This window comes from Periophthalmus magnuspinnatus, chromosome 17, assembly GCF_009829125.3.
Source record: "Periophthalmus magnuspinnatus isolate fPerMag1 chromosome 17, fPerMag1.2.pri, whole genome shotgun sequence".
In the NCBI taxonomy this organism is placed as follows: Eukaryota; Metazoa; Chordata; class Actinopteri; order Gobiiformes; family Gobiidae; genus Periophthalmus; species Periophthalmus magnuspinnatus.
The window spans coordinates 11,438,156-11,454,902 of NC_047142.1; the positions used below are offsets into that span (position 1 = coordinate 11,438,156).

Sequence of the window (16,747 nt, forward strand, 5' to 3'; positions counted from 1 at the left end):
GGCTGAATGTGGCTTTATGACTATAAGAATGGAGTTGTATGCGACTGTATGTAAGAATGATTTTAGAGTGTAAATAATAACCTTGTTTTTATTCTATTGTATTTTATTTCCTACAGGTGGACATTTTACACTTGTCGCGGGACTACGGATGAAAAATAGCCCTCGGGCTAATTCTGGCATATTTACATGCAAATGTTTATTAATGTGCATTGTCCCTGAAATAAATAAATAAATAATTAATATAGTATGTTTTACTTTCTTAAACATCCTTATAAGCACATTAGATACATTTTATAAATATTATCGTTCATAGTTAAAAGAAAGTGTTTTTGCTTGAAATAACACATTTTATTCTCGATGGCCCATCAGTATGTCTCCACAACAGACAAACCAGTCCAAAGTTTCCCTACAGTATTTATGAAATACTCAATTAAGCATTGAGGTGGTGGTTATTTTGCACCCCTGCCAACCCTCTTAAATCTATGGAATATTTTGATGTCTGCTGGGAAAATGTGTCTGCCAATCAATTAGTCGTCAAAAAAGAGGGCATGGCAAAAAGTCTCAAAACTATAACGTGTGTCCATGTATCTGACTACACTCAGACGACTACACCTGCACGGAAGTTCATGCAAAAACAAATATTTATGCTGAAAAAAAGTTATATTTACATAGAGCCAGATTAAACGGTTTTACCAAAATCGCAGATTGAGATCATCAATCCATTCCATTTTTCTACCATAGTGCAGTCCTATTTTGATGTATGAAGCAACAATACTAGCTAATCTCTGACAAGGTTAGCGACCCATTGAATATTTCATTTCACCCACTGCACTCTCACATACAATCCAATGAAAAATGTGTGGTGCCTACCAGTCTGAAGCGCGAGAGAGGGATGGCAGACAGGTCAACGGGTCTCCTCTGGGTGATGTTGACGAAGCGCGCCTCCAGAACAGTAATGGCACACAGCACATGCACCCACCTGTGGACATAAACACTCCAATCAGGACACACTGAGCGAGACTGCGGGTTCAATATGAGACCTAGCGTAAACTCAATAGGAGACCTAGCGTAAACTCAGTATGAGACCTAGCGTAAACTCAGTATGAGACCTAGCGTAAACTCAGTATGAGACCTAGCGTAAACTCAGTATGAGACCTAGCGTAAACTCAGTATGAGACCTAGCGTAAACTCAGTATGAGACCTAGCGTAAACTCAGTATGCTATGAGACCTAGCGTAAACTCAGTATGCTATGAGACCTAGCGTAAACTCAGTATGCTATGAGACCTAGCGTAAACTCAGTATGCTATGAGACCTAGCGTAAACTCAGTATGCTATGAGACCTAGCGTAAACTCAGTATGCTATGAGACCTAGCGTAAACTCAGTATGAGACCTAGCGTAAACTCAGTATGAGACCTAGCGTAAACTCAGTATGAGACCTAGCGTAAACACAGTATGAGACCTAGCGTAAACACAGTATGGGCTCTGGAACCCAACTTCTTGAGAGGGGTTGGACATTTCTCTGGCGTTGCCCGCGGGGAGCGGCGGCGAGCTGGTGTGGGCTTGCTCATTGCCCCACAGCTCAGCCGCCACGTGTTGGAGTTCACCCCGGTGAACGAGAGGGTCGCGTCCCTGCGCCTTCGGGTCGGGGACAGGTCTCTCACTGTTGTGTCGGCCTATGGGCCAAACAGCAGTGCGGGGTACCTGCCTTCTTGGAGTCCCTGAGAGGGGTACTAGGCAGTGCACCTACCGGGGACTCAATTCAATTCAATTCAGTTTATTGTAGTCAGTGTCACAAAAAGAACAACGAAATTGTGTTTGGAGCATCCCATAAAGTGCAATCCAGCATCCCATAAAGTGCAATCCAATAAATACCCTCCGGACTCCGTTGTTCTCCTGGGGGACTTCAATGCCCATGTGGGTAACGACAGTGACACTTGGAGGGGCGTGATTGGGAGGAATGGCCTCCCCGATCTGAACCCGAGTGGTGTTTTGTTATTGGTCTTCTAGTCAGTTTGTCCATAACAAACACCATGTTCGAGCACAAGGGTGTCCATCGGTGCACGTGGTACCAGGACACTCTAGGTCGGAGGTCGATGATCAACTTTGTTGTCGTGTCATCTGACCTCCGACCGCGTGTCTTGGACACTCGGGTGAAGAGAGGGGCAGAGCTGTCAACTGATCACCACCTGGTGGTGAGTTGGATCCGCTGGCGGAGGAGGAAGCCGGACAGACCTGGCAGGCCCAAGCGCATCGTGAGGGTCTGCTGGGAACGTCTGGCGGAGCCCTCTGTCAGAGGGGCCTTCAACTCCCACCTCCGGGAAAGCTTCTCCCTGATCCTGGGGGAGGCTGGGGACATGGACTCTGAGTGGGCCATGTTCTCCCCGAACCACCCCGAACCTGGTGGTGGACACCGGAAGTAAGGGATGCCGTCAAGCTGAAGAAGAAGTCCTATCGAGCCTTGTTGGCTCGTGGGACTCCTGAGGCAGCTGTTGAGTACAGGCGGGCCAAGCGTGCTGCGGCTCGGGCAGTCACAGAGGCAAAAACTCGGGGTTGGGAGGAGTTCGGGGAGGCCATGGAGGAGGACTATCGGACGGCCTCAAAGAGATTCTGGCAAACCGTCCGACGCCTCGGGAGGGGGAAGCAGTGCTTCACCAACACTGTTTACAGTGCGGTTGGAGAGCTGCTGACCTTGACTGGGGATGTTGTTGGGTGGTGGAAGGAATACTTTACGGATCTCCTCAATCCCACTGTCACGTCTTCCGAGGAGGAAGCAGAAACTGGGGACCCGGAGGTGGACTCGCCCCTGGCTGAAGTCACTGAGGTGGTTGGCAAGCTCCTCGGTGGCAAGGCTCCGGGGGTGGACGAGATCCGTCCTGAGTACCTCAAGTCTCTGGATGTTGTGGGGCTGTCTTAGCTGACACGTCTCTGCAACATCGCGTGGCGGTCGGGAACAGTACCTGTGGAATGGCAGACCGGGGTGGTGGTCCCTCTGTACAAGAAGGGGGTCCGGAGGGTGTGTTCCAATTACAGGGGAATCACACTCCTCAGCCTTCCTGGTAAAGTCTATTCCAGGGTACTGGAGAGGAGAATCCGACCGATAGTCGAACCTCGGATTCAGGAGGAGCAGTGTGGTTTTCGTCCTGGTCGCGGAACACTGGACCAGCTCTATACTCTCCATCGGGTCCTTGAGGGTTCATGGGAGTTTGCCAAACCAGTCCACATGTGTTTTGTGGATCTAGAGAAGGCATTCGACCGTGTCCCTCGTGGTGTCCTTTGGGGGGGTGCTCTGGGAGTATGGGGTCCGGGGCTCTTTGCTAAGGGCTGTCCGGTCCCTGTATGACCGGAGCAGGAGCCATGTTCGCATTGCCGGCAGTAAGTCAGACCTGTTCCCGGTGCATGTTGGAGTCCGCCAGGGCTGCCATTTGTCACTGGTTCTGTTCATTATATTTATGGACAGAATTTCTAGGCGCAGCCAGGGGCCGGAGGGGGTCTGGTTTGGGAACCACAGGATTTCATCTCTGCTGTTTGCGGATGATGTTGTCCTGATGGCTTCATCGAGCCAGGACCTGCAGCAGGCACTGGGGCGGTTTGCAGCCGAGTGTGAAGGCTGGGATGAGAATCAGCTCCTCCAAATCCGAGGCCATGGTTCTCGACCGGAAAAAGGTGGTTTGCTCTCTCCGGGTGGGTGGTGAGTCTCTGCCCCAAGTGGAGGAGTTCAAGTATCTCAGGGTCTTATTCACAAGTGAGGGAAGGATGGAGAGTGAGATTGGCAGGCGGCTCGGTGCAGCGTCTGCAGTGATGCGGTCGCTGTATCGGTCCATTGTGGTAAAGAAGGACCTGAGCCCAAAGGCAAAGCTCTCGATTTACCGGTCAATCTACGTTCCTACCCTCACCTATGGTCATGAGCTCTGGGTAATGACCGAAAGGACAAGGTCGCGGATACAAGCGGCTGAAATGGGTTTCCTCCGCAGAGTGGCCGGGCGCACCCTTAGGGATAGGGTGAGGAGCTCGGTCACACGGGAGGAGCTCGGAGTAGAGCCGCTGCTCCTACATGTCGAGAGGAACCAGTTGAGGTGGCTCGGGCATCTGCTCAGGATGCCTCCTGGACGTCTCCCTAGGAAGGTGTTCTGGGCATGTCCCACCGGGAGGAGGCCCCAGGGAAGACCCAGGACACGCTGGAGGGACTATGTCTCTCGGCTGGCCTGGGAACGCCTTGGGGTCCCACCGGAGGAGCTGGAGGACGTGTCCGGGGTGAGGGAAGTCTGGGAGTCCCTGCTTAGACTGCTCCCCCCGTGACCTGGTCCCGGATAAGCGGAAGAAAATGGATGGATGGATGGAATGCCCCGGGCCCCCAATTTTCTGTCGACGGGCCTGCCTATACTAGTTTCTATGTACTGTTATCAAAGTATCAAAAACAAATTGATACTAAAGCTAGTATCAAAATGAAATACCCATGCGAGCAAGTATTGATTCCATACTGATAAAAAATACATAAATAAGAGGAAATTAGATCTGTTTAGGAATAGTCTTGATCCAATAGAAGAACATTATTAACATTATTTTGTGTTAAAGATTACATTGCATCTATAAGGGAGTATTTTTTATCATTGTGGTATTGAAATAGAAACTGAATATCAACTTTAAAGTTTTCTGTATCATGACAACACTATTAAAATAATAATAATCAAATAATCAAATAATTACAATTGTGCAAAACCGTCTAAATGTAACACGTAAACTGCAGTACATGTCTTTTGGTGGTACTCCGGGTTCTCTGCCAGTGTGAGAGCCACTTTTAGCAATACATTTTTTTGTGTGCAATAGATTTAACCCAGATGTTACGTGTGAGTGGTTCATTGGAGGTTGAAAGGTGCTGTATAAATGTGACCATGACTACTTGCAGGCAAATAAAATTGACTGTTGATCAAATGTAGACCTAGATCAAGCCCATAGACTTTATGACCTTTTTACTACATAATTGGTAGCTCACAATAACACAGAAATCAAACCTCCCTGATAGTGTCGCTTTGGGGCCTTAGCCAACCTTTAATCTGAACGAGCATCTGACTTCAGTAGCAAAGAACACATGTCTCAACAGTTAATAAAGCAATGCATTATCAATAACATGGGCACAGACAACAAAATGGCTAGCTCTAGGCCCTTTCCGTTTGGCTCTGCCCGATCAAACAGAAGCAGAGTGTCGCCTGAGTGAGGCTGCGTGCGGGTAGCCTGGATGGAGCGGTTAGCTGCAGGGGCTGGATGCACTACATGGATTTTACGTTTAAAAGACCCGAGCGGAGACGTCATCAATGATTCACTGGCTCAATGAACAGCGGGGAGAGGAAGCATGTCCGGAAGACTCATTTCTCTAAGCAGTTCACTGTTTACGTGACCTTTTTGTAGTAAGTAAATAGTAAGAGCATTAGAACAGTGAGGGCGCCATAGTTTTTAGTACTTGCTTTTTACAGTGACAATATATTCAAAATTCATAATAAAAAAAAATAAAAATCTTAAATGGTATGTTCATGTTTGTCAAACTGTAGTGAGTGTACCACTGGTAGGTCTGTCATGATAACTATAACGATAAAACAATTTTTAACACAGTACACACAGTAAAAATGTAATCTTCATATAGTAGGGTACCGGCCCTTTAATATTTAGTAATTGGTTCTTGATGGCTTGACACAATTACAATATCAACTGACTGTTCCATAAATAAACGATAAACACTTTTTTTTTTTTTTTTACTCAATATTTATTTAAATGTAGGCCTACCTTTAATTTGCACTAGTGGCATTTTTTTCCCTTTATTTTATATATTAGAATAATTAACATTGATGACTACAACTATACTGTATATCTTTTTTCTGAAGTGCATTACGTCTTATTGTGAGATACACAATTCATTTTTTATCATGTTATTACAACAGGATCATTAAGTTTTACAGTGGCATAAAATGGTATTCAACAGAATGGTTTATGGTGTGTTTAAAACTATCGATGGATTATTAACTTCATGGAAGGTATAATAAAGTCACATAAAAATAATGTTTAGTTAATGAATGGTTTTGAATTGTACAGTTGAAGTCAGAAATTGCTGGTCAATGCTCAAGACGCTTGAGGCTGGCAAGATCTCTAAAAATGATTAACATCTGTACAAAGAACTAGTAAAAAGCATCTTCAAATTTATCGCTTTTTTGTATTCTAAAAATGAAAGGATGAAACAAGGATGCATGTATATCAAAACATTAGAGTTTTGTTTATGTAAACTAGAACTTACTTGTCATTGTTGGCCCTTTGCAGTGCTCCTCCTCTGAGCGTACACAGACAGCAGTCCTATGGAGACACACAAAGTTACGTTTGAACAGTTTAAACAGCTTCCTGGTTTTAGCACCATCAGCACACCTGTCTAAATACACAGTTCCTTTGCTTCGTTTTGGGGAATAATTTTTTTGTCTTGAGTGTAATGGTGAGAGTAGAGGAGGCATTATACAGCGCTGGACACCTGGTACGGCAGCTGTCAGGAAGCAGCGAGTACAGTACGTCAAAGCTCCAGTGGAGCACAGAGAAGCAGCAATAAAATACAAGCCATTTGGCCCCAAACCAGGTGGAGAGGTACCTGACTGTTTTATGTAACATACTTGTAAAGGGCTGTACGCTTTTTAAACATCTTATTTCACTTTGTACCATTATTAAACGAGAACTTTCAGTAGTAGAATTTGTACAGAGCAAAAAAATATGTCTAAAAAAAGGAAATAATAATGCTTTAGTCTTACATAGTGCTTTATCCTAAAGCTTAAAGTTGCTTTACTATTGCATCCATAATTCATCCACTCCACACTGTAAGATGTTGATACTGTAGCCACAGCTGCCCTGGGGCAGACCGACAGAAGCAAGGCTGCCAATCTGCCTCTCCGATCACCACCAAACCATCACACATCACATTCATATTAGGCAATGGGAATGGAGTAGGAAGTGCCTTGCCTAAGGACACAACAACATTTTGCACCAGAACCACTGGTGACACATCCAAGTTCTATCCAAACAGAGTTCAGCTGTTTGGCTTCAGATCAGGCACTAACAAGAAGATATGGCCTTTTCTGTTACCGGTCTAATACCTGCCTACTACTATGGGTATCAATATAGTAGAACAGTTTTTAAGCTTTTAGGAATGAATTACTACTACATTTTAAATTTAATGTTCAACCATTCTACTGTAACTGTCACATAATCTAATCCTCTGATAAAATGAATGTCCTGGATCTTGGCAATTAAATGAAAGAATGATACAAAATCTTGCTTCTGTATTTCCCCAGAGTTTCATCAAAGTGTATTCATTACCCTTCAAACACAATCATTGGTAAAATAGTATTAGTCATTTTTGAAACTAAAATCCCTGGACCCGTTGAGTGCTGGTGCTGGCAGGTGCATAAGCCAAGAATGTGCCACATTCCTCCCATGTTTCCCTTTGGCCCATTGTTCAGGACTGAAGTGAGCACTCAAAGCAGAGGAAACTCGGTTACATTTGACGGCCAAGGCGAGGAAAAAAACACTGTAGATAAACAATGCTATGAGACAAAGGGCCCCTCTCCACCAAGGACCACCTCCAGACCATGGCTCTGTGGTGTGGCACATCCAACAGGCCATGATTTTCCTACGTTTAATACAAAGGGAATTGAAAAGTCAATGCCAAAAGGTAGAAAATGATAAATATGGACAATATGTACTTCCTTTGTATAGCTGCGATAGGAAGCAAGGCCATTAATACAAGGCCAGTGCTCCATCTATGTAACAGGAAGACAATCAAGAAAAGTCTAAATTGTGCATCAAAAAATGTAATAAAAATTGTGTAATAAATTAAAAAAAAATCTAAATTGTGTAATAATAATGTAATATTTGAACCAAAAAGAGTCCATTTACCTGTGATGTAGCTTTGTCCCTACAGCGAGCACACTGCCAGTCTTCCAAGTCCTCATCGTCTTCAGAGATGCCATAACAGCCTAAAAACAGGGGAAAAAGGGATTTGTGAAGTTGTGTTGTTTTATATCATACTTTTGCACATTTGCATATTGTTGTGTGAGAGCATGGGTGCTGAGCTTTGAAAGAATCTTAAAGGTAACCATAAAAGGAGGGTTTGAATTACTCAAACATGCATGGATGACATCTAAAACCTCTTCAGGCATGTTTTTTGATGAGGAACCAACATTATAACATGGTAGAAAGCTCAAAAATGTTTTTGTATAATATCCCTTCTTTAAAGAATAGAAAACTATTCATTTCTTAACATATTGTCCAACCTAATCAAAAGACTACACACAATTTAGAACTCAAACCATAAAAAACAAAACAACAAAAACAAAAGTGCAGCCTTACTGGTGTGCACGCGGACACAGCATCGCCCGCAGGTGACTAAGCGACTAGTTCCATCCTCTGCTATGTAAGGGTTGGACAGCTGGCCCTCGGAGCTGTCAAAGGCCTTAGATGATTGGGTGTTGAAGCACATCTCAGGGATCAGAGGTTTGGACCACTGGCAGTTTCCACGGGTTACTAAAGAAGTGTCGCCACCACACTCAGACTGAAAACACCACAGAGACTAGAGTCACATTACATTAGTCTGTACTAGTGTTACTAAGTACTAAGTGCCAATATTAGTACATGGGAAAAATCACATGATGCATGTTTTATCACAAGTTATTACTCAAGGTATTGCTTTAAAGCCTATTGAAGTATATCCAATGAAACTATTACATAAGGTCACAGTATGCAACTTTTCATCCATAACTTGCACTGAAAAACATACAGCCTTACTGCGAGCGGGCTTGCATCTCCACAAACCCGACTCTTATCTGGTCTGGAGGAGGGCCTCCACCTGTTTGTTTCCATGGAAATGTTGTTCTTATGACTATAATTTTCAACAGTACGGGATTAACCCTATTGTGTCGGACGCTATCGTCGCCGACAGAGCGCAGTTGTGGACTTTCCATTACCGTAACTACGAAACTAATTGTGCTATTATATAAATTCAAAGGGCATCTCAAAGCAGAGGCATGGGGCTCTTTAAATATTTTACTGGTCATTACGGTAATCTGCTTATGTTGTACCTCGAAAATGACCAATCAAAGCAGAGGTGTGAAAAAATGCAGTAGAAGCTGATACTTCCTTTAACATGATTTTTATGGCTAAAAAGAATAAAAGTCTAGGTGAGCTACACTGGTCTATAATGTGCTCAATCGTTAAAGGGTTAAACTTTTCCCATGGAGAATGTTCCGAAGTATGCTATTCACTTTCTATTTCCGTGGAATCGTGCAAGTGACGTGGTGCCCTACATACTCTACCTTTAATCAAAATGTTTAAAATTACCACAAATTATGAACAAGCAAACTTTAGCTGGTGAAACATTTTCACTCAGATTATCAGTCACTTGGCTGTGCTGTTCTTCTCTTGTGCGTGTGCGCCCTGTGCTGGTACCTGGTGGGGCGTGTAGATGAGCAGGCGGATGGAACAGTATTTACCTGTCCAGCCACAATCACATGCATCGACAAAACTTTACAAAGACAAGTGTTTCAGGAATCGTATCCTGTCTAGAGGTAAGATCGGGCCTAAAAAATCCAGCCCGACCCGACCCAGGCCCGCGGGTATTAAAGCCCGACCCAGCCCGAGCCCGACCAATTAACTTGATTTGCAGGCCCGAGCCCGAAGCAAACCCGAAATTTCATATTTTATTTGTGAGGATAAATAAAAAAAATAAAGAACCAAACAAAGTTAAACATGCATAAAAATAAGCCTACTAATAAAAAACCTTCGCCACTAACTACTGAAAATGGTCTAAGGTCCTGACAGCAAAAGTCCACGCACTTGTCTGTGATGGCCTGCTTAGCGCGAAGAGGTGCGGTCTGTGGGACAAATGATAATATAGATGTTTGACGATCATCACTTTTGCCAGTACAGCTGTTTAAATGCCTGCTCAGCGTCGAGGTGCCAGTCTTTTTGCTCTCGTATGAAAGCAAAGCGCCACATTGACTACATTCAGCGAAGCCAACGCAAGTTTCTGTAGCATTTTCAACAATCAATTTGAAGCATTTCCACACCTCACTCTTGCCGGTGCGTGTTTGCCTTTTCAGTTCCCCTGTCTTTAGTTTATCCTTTACTTCTTGCTGCTCCATATCAGGGATACCAGGTCAAAATAGATGCGGACTTGCGGAGGGGAAGAGGGGGCGTTCACGTGCGCAGAGTGTGCTCTGGCTCTGCGGCTCCTGTTTAGTAGTTAAATAGCAATTACCTTACAGCGCCTTCTCTGTTTTATCCAAATTATTATTTTTTTTATAACTAGTATCCACACATTGTTTTAGTATACATTTTTATAAACATATATTTATTTTTTAAAAGTCAGGTAGAGAGAAGCCCGGCCCGACCCGACCCGAATGTAATGATTGACATTTTAGGCCCGACCCAGCCTGAAATTCGGGTCGGGCTCGGGCTTAAGATCTTACCTCTAATCCTGTCTCCCCAATTTCAGAGGTTGTGATTGATGAGGACGCATGGTCCATTAGTGTTAAAACAAACATGGTGGCTTACATGTAAAAATAATGCAGAGGACTGACAAACAGTGTGGATTTCTACAAAATCAACGATTGAAGCACCTAACTCTAATTTATCTCAGGTCAAAGAAGTTATACATTTTGTTCTAAACAATATGAGAAATCACTTCACATTTGAGAGACACGTGATACAAATCACCTGAGGTTTTCAGGTTTTGTCATATTCAAGACCATTATCGATTCAAACAAAATGTTTGAGTGAAGAGCAGACATGAGCAGTACGCCCTCTGCTGGTACCTGGTGGTGTGTGTAGAAGAGCAGACAGATGGAGCAGTATGGGGGCTGTTGGCTCATCCTCTGGTTGTATTCCCTCTCTGCTGTGGGGTTCTCAGGCCGCTGCTGCCACAGATCTGTCAGTGGCTGGGCCCACTCCTCGTTTATCTTCCTTGGCAAGTCTACAAACACAAAGCAAAGAAACAAAGCAAAATTGTTTATTCTTACTTTGTTAGTGATCAAGTACAAACAAGGTTTCAAATTCAGGTATTATGTGTCAAAATGCAACCAAAATCACTTCAAACAAAAGCCAATACATTGTATTTCCACATATTTTAAAGGAACTGTATGTAGTGACTAAACTTGTAGATAGAGTACAAATACAGGTTTTTCCTCAGTATATGCATCAAGCCTCACGTGAAAGCTCAGAACCTCCAGCATTCACTCACTGCACTGGCTGCACTAGCACTGATTCATGATTGGTGGCAAGTGCTGGAGTTAGGTAGAGACCATTCAGGTCAAGAGAGTCCTTTTAGCTTTAACCACCTGGATGTCAGCATTGACTGGTAACCCAAACAAGAGACTCATGTGAGGCTCATTCTGCTTTCTGATTGGATAATCATCTTGAACTAAAACATCAAATTATAACAATTGTTATAATAATGTGATTTAATAACATGTTATGATAACATGTTTATTTGGGGACACAAATGGGTGAAGTGTTTGGAATTTAAAGTAAAAAATGTACTATACTGTAAGGACTTTGAGTAAGTATAATACAGTACAGTATGCTTTGTGAGATTTAGTTAAAAGATGCACAATGTATGTTTTCTGGGTGATGGTCGGCCAGCTACTATAGCTTTGGAGATGTTAATTTGCCAAGAATCTTCCAAAGAATGGCATTAAACTTACCCATCTCCATGGAGGTACCACCAGGCCAAGTTACAGGTCAAATCTGTGTAAAGTTGGCCAATGCTCACAATAAGAATGCATGTTTTTCAAGGGCATTTTTGAACCTTAAAACACATGTAACTTAATCTAATTTGAAGGGCAATAAAGCAGACCTATTCTTCCGTCTGCTCTATAGTTATAATCTCTGACACGCAAGGATCATTATGTTATAATTTACACATTTTAAAGCACAATATTCATCTAAAAGTACTTAATAAAAGAAAAAAGTCTGCTGACTTCCAGGTTACAAAACTATGGCGCTCTATAGGAGCTGACATCACCATACACAGCATCACAACAAAGAGCTGTGTAGGCCCCTTCTATACATACATGCAGATCATGCTAATAAGAAACAGATTTTTTGATCATGGATTAAGAAAAGAAATCTGAAGAACAAAGTAACTACAGAGCAGTGGGTGTGCACCAATGGTCAATGAAAACAGGGATTGATCAGCAATATGATGTCTGAAAAATTTGCAATTACAGATTGTATTTGGATTGATTTGTGCATGTTTGAGCAACTTTGAGAGGGTAAATGAGAAGGGGAAACTTTAAAGTGGTTAAAAGGTCTGAAAAGTATACATACCTGCTTTAACATCTCTATAGAGTCAGAAAAAAGACCCTCTATTAGAAAAGTTACATAGTCAACAATGAGGTAGGAAAGTACATACTGGTCTCGTGGATGACCTCAGCGAAGAGTGGGTGGGAGGGGGGCAGGGAGGGCAGCCCCATCTGCCTTTGCCTCCTCTTCACCACCGATTTACAGTACGATTCCTCCTCTGACACCTGTTGGACACAAAATACATGACAACTGTGAAAAACCAACACAGATCTGCCATCTCACAACACATATTCACTGCATGTACTGGTGTATCGCCTTATTCATGATTCATGTTCTCATAATCCTACTTACATCCCCAGAGACCACCTCAGTATGAGCACAAAGCGGTGCTGTGTCAGTGAAGGTGTCTGTCACAATTACAATGTCACTGTCCACAAGCGGAGACTGGCAACTCTGTTTGGGAACAACACAGTACACCCAGTCACTTTTCACCGTGCTTTTGGGTAGGGATGTCAAGACTCAACGGGTAAAGAGGGGGGATTTTACTTCTATGTGGTATTAACTGTTAACACATAACATTTAGATCACCATGTTACCTTTTATTGTTTTAATATAAAAGGCTGAAAACAACACATTAATACATATTAATATGTTTAAATTGTTTTTGTTTTTTTTTTAGATCAGAGTAAATGGTAAATGATCACATTTTTCTATAGCACTTTTTCACCTTCAAGGCATACCAGTGTACACAGGCACTGGGGGCAAGGAGGGTTAAGTGTCTTGCCTAAGGACACAAAAACAGCATTCATTTATGGGAGCTGGACTCACACCGCCAACATGTGGGTCAGTGGATCTACCAAAGATATTTATGTTGAGAGAGGGATTTGATCCGTCAACCTTCCGATCAGTGGACAAACACTATCAACTGAGCTACTGTCCCCCCTCTGTACTCCCCCTTTTTGCTCTCCATGCCAAATCACCCCTCCTTCAGAGCGCTGTCACAACACAATCAGTGTTCATTCCGCTAATGAAACTACTGCACATCGCATCAAGTTTATCAAGTTGTTGTAATGCGTAAAACTATGTCTGTTTATGCCACATTTACTTTGCTTCATCATTCAAAGAGTTAGATTTCATAAAGCTGGTCACAGACTAGAGGAAAGTGGTGATCTATTGGACAATATGAATTAAGGCTTTCACTGTTATGGCCTCAAAGTCAATAATCATGAATAACTGTGATGTTTTTGTCTCAAAAATGTGATATCGTGACATCCCTACTTTTGGTCTCAGTATAATAGCAAAGAAAGGGCTTTATTTGACAGATATTTAGCAGCGAGATTGTTAGAGAGTTATGCAAAGGGGATCCACCAGTACATAGTGAAAAGCTTGTGATTATTATTATTTAGTGCATGCAAAGAGAAAGAGTGGTGCTTCTACAAAAAGAATTAAAGATACTCAAGACTAGTTAATTATAATTCTCTTCTTCCTACAGATATTCTCATCTATATCCGTACAGCTGATATGCCGTTTGGGCCTTTAATTGGTTTTAACAAGACTATTAACTGGCTGATGTAGGCCCCGGAACATCTCAGTGTTTGAACATTTACCAATAAAAGCTCTTCTATAGCTACTTGTAGAATAAAGTATACAATTTGATCCATTGTGCAGTATGTTAACTGCGTTTTGAGAGAAAGCCATTTTCAATCCTTACATTGGTGTCGGATAATGTCGGGTATGGGCAAATACTTAAGTCCAAAGTATTGTTATCAGTATCAGAACTGAAAAAGCTTGATCCCTAATCCAAATGGTAGGAGAAATATTAGTATGTGCATGCCAGATGATCTCACCACCCGATTATCAGACAGTTTAGTCCTAACCCTACCCACCTTTCTCCTGTTCTTGTCCACTTTGACTGGAGAGGACATGGGACTACTGGACTCCGAAGAGGCTCTGCTCTCACTCAGCTCCTCTGCCTTCACCTGCACCTTCTCCACTGGCTCAGGCTTCACTTTCGATGGACTGCCTTCTTCGCTTTCTTGTTTAACCGTTACCGGGGTTTGAGGGGTCACTTTGTTTGGTGGTGGCCGTGGGTGGTGCTGATGCTCCCTCGCGTAGCTGTGCACTTGGAGCTGAGTGGGCGGCCTCTTCTGTATGTCCTGGGTGTAGTTGTGGACTTGCAGGATGTCTTTTGGGCTGAGGGGGCGGTGGAAGAGCAGACTGGCCACGCCCATCTTGCGTTTGGGCGTGGCGGACAGAGACAGGTGGCCATTCTGGGAGGAGATCGAGGGTGGGCGGGTCCTGGCGTAGTGTGGAGGCTGGGAAGGGTTGGAGTTGGTTTGGGAAAAGCTTCGGTGGAAGGGGTCCAGTAAGGTGAGCTTGGTGGGGGTAACGACCAGCTTTGGGGGACCTGGGAATGAGATAATGATTTTAATAATAATTTTGAGTTTAAAGTGCCTGTACCTGATTTTTATCGTCTGAAACGTGTGAAAAAAGCATTCTAATTATTCACAAAGGGGTCTGATGTCCCGGGACACAGGGTCTTAGGGGGCCAAAATTTGACCCTCTTCCTATTAATTTATATTAGAGGGAGGCCCATGTGAGGCTTCTTACCCTGAGCTGCCAAATTTCTGTTGACCTGCCTAATTCACTGTGATGAGTTTTTAAGCGTTTTTCACAAATTTCAGAGGCAAGAGCGGAGTTTTGGCACCACGGTAATGCTAACAACAACTAGCATGCTAACAGCACATCAGCCTTACTTCCTGGATTGGTTGACAGTAGCCTCATTTTACAATATAGATGTACAGGGGCAGGACAATTGTTTACTTTAGTACACTTCAGATAAAAGACCCTTTAGAGCCCCTTTAAGAAAAAACAATGAACATTTTGACAGTTTAAGACACAATATATGCCCAATAAGACAAATTTTTGAATGCTAATCTTTTTTTCCCCCCAACACTGCCATCTGGTAGCATTTGTTGTACTTTACTGAGATTACGATGCTGGAGGTTTTCTAAATGTGTTGTAATGTTTTGGTGAGACAGAATTTATTTTTAGGTTCTAAGCCTGACAAAATTAGGTGGTCCATCAAACATCAGCTAAAAGCACCCATTTGAATTACTGACCAACGGTTAAGCACCTAAAGAGGACCATGAATGTTCACAGTGATCACAGGCTACTGAAAATGTGTCTTTTTCAGATGTTTTCAGATGATCTTAATTGTTTATTCACTGATAATCTCAAAACTTTTTTGGCAGTGTTAATGTGTGCATTGTGTCACCATGGTAACAGCTGAATATTCCCCCATAGATTTTTTTTTTACATTACACTAAACCATTTACTCCCACCATGACATGTTGGATTCATCACATAACAATAATTAACGCTGCATTAAAACAAAGTGTGCACAAGACAAGAGTTGTACCTTTGTTTCTCTTGGCGTCCAGGGAGATGTTTCGAGGAGGAATGAGGCTCAGTCTGGGGCGTTTCCCGTACTCCTGATCTTGCTCGTCCAAGTTTTCCTCTTTGGGAACCACTTCCACTGGAACATCAAGGCAAACCCTGTGTCTCTTCGTCTCAATCCTCTGAGTAGTGCTAAAGAGAAGAAGAGAATCAAGAATACTGTACTCTACTCTAGAGTCTACTACTCTACTAGTACATGTACTTAGGCAGTCAGTGTGGCTGTCTAAGGTTGTGATAAAATAAAGAATTAAACAGTCACCAAATACTTTAGTAGGTATGAGGAAATGTTACAGTCGTCCAAGTAGGTTCCATAGTGGTCCATGGGTGTATACTAGTCTATGTGTCTTATACTTGTTCTGATACAGCTCAAGATCATTCTAAAGCTATTCAAGAAAGGTTCATTTCTATGACTTTTTTAGTATCAATAACAACTCAAATAAGTATCTAGTTTCGATACTAGTTTAATATTGATTAGTATCTGAGTTTCTATACTTCTGATAACCCTAGAGCAGACCGACCTCTTGCAGTCCCCATTCTCCTCTGCAATTCCTCCACAGAGGTTGCCCTCGCTGGAGCTCTCCCCCAAGAACTCTCTGGCCTCTGGGGTGGGTCTGGAGTGGTCGATGGGCACCACGTCTCGCCCCGCCAACCACTGGGCGTACCGCTCCGGCTGGTACTTCCTCACAAACACGTCCATGGAAATCTTCACCATGTCTTTGCGGCACGAACACTGGAAAAGAAATACAGACTCAAATTAAAAGGGGCTGTATCTGTTTTTTCAAGTAAAAAAGTAAAATTGGATGTACTGTATAAGCTGTTGTTAGGATCAAAAGGAGACCCCTATGTGCTGTTTGCCTCCAATTATAAAGCAATTTATCAGCCACAAACAAGGGAGTGATACTGGTGTGCTGTTAGTATGCTAGTTGTTCTCTCAGATCTATAAAAACTGGATAAATCACTCC

General features: G+C 43.0%; 1 protein-coding gene across 2 annotated transcripts in view; it reads right to left on the reverse strand.

Annotated features, from left to right (window-relative positions):
* The window catches only part of kdm4ab (lysine (K)-specific demethylase 4A, genome duplicate b), a 38,767-nt gene that overhangs the window by 14,023 nt on the left and 7,997 nt on the right, over window positions 1-16,747 (reverse strand). Inside the window, exons 9-18 of one of the 2 annotated variants that reach the window (XM_055228399.1) lie at window positions 16,304-16,515; window positions 15,748-15,917; window positions 14,213-14,733; window positions 12,678-12,779; window positions 12,436-12,550; window positions 10,838-10,995; window positions 8,376-8,577; window positions 7,923-8,002; window positions 6,283-6,338; window positions 871-979 (exon numbers count right to left, since the gene is read on the reverse strand). In XM_055228399.1, the coding sequence (XP_055084374.1) occupies window positions 871-979; window positions 6,283-6,338; window positions 7,923-8,002; window positions 8,376-8,577; window positions 10,838-10,995; window positions 12,436-12,550; window positions 12,678-12,779; window positions 14,213-14,733; window positions 15,748-15,917; window positions 16,304-16,515 (1,725 nt within the window). The remainder of the gene's footprint in view (window positions 1-870; window positions 980-6,282; window positions 6,339-7,922; window positions 8,003-8,375; window positions 8,578-10,837; window positions 10,996-12,435; window positions 12,551-12,677; window positions 12,780-14,212; window positions 14,734-15,747; window positions 15,918-16,303; window positions 16,516-16,747) is intronic. The other variant, XM_033982614.2, reaches the window with a different exon arrangement.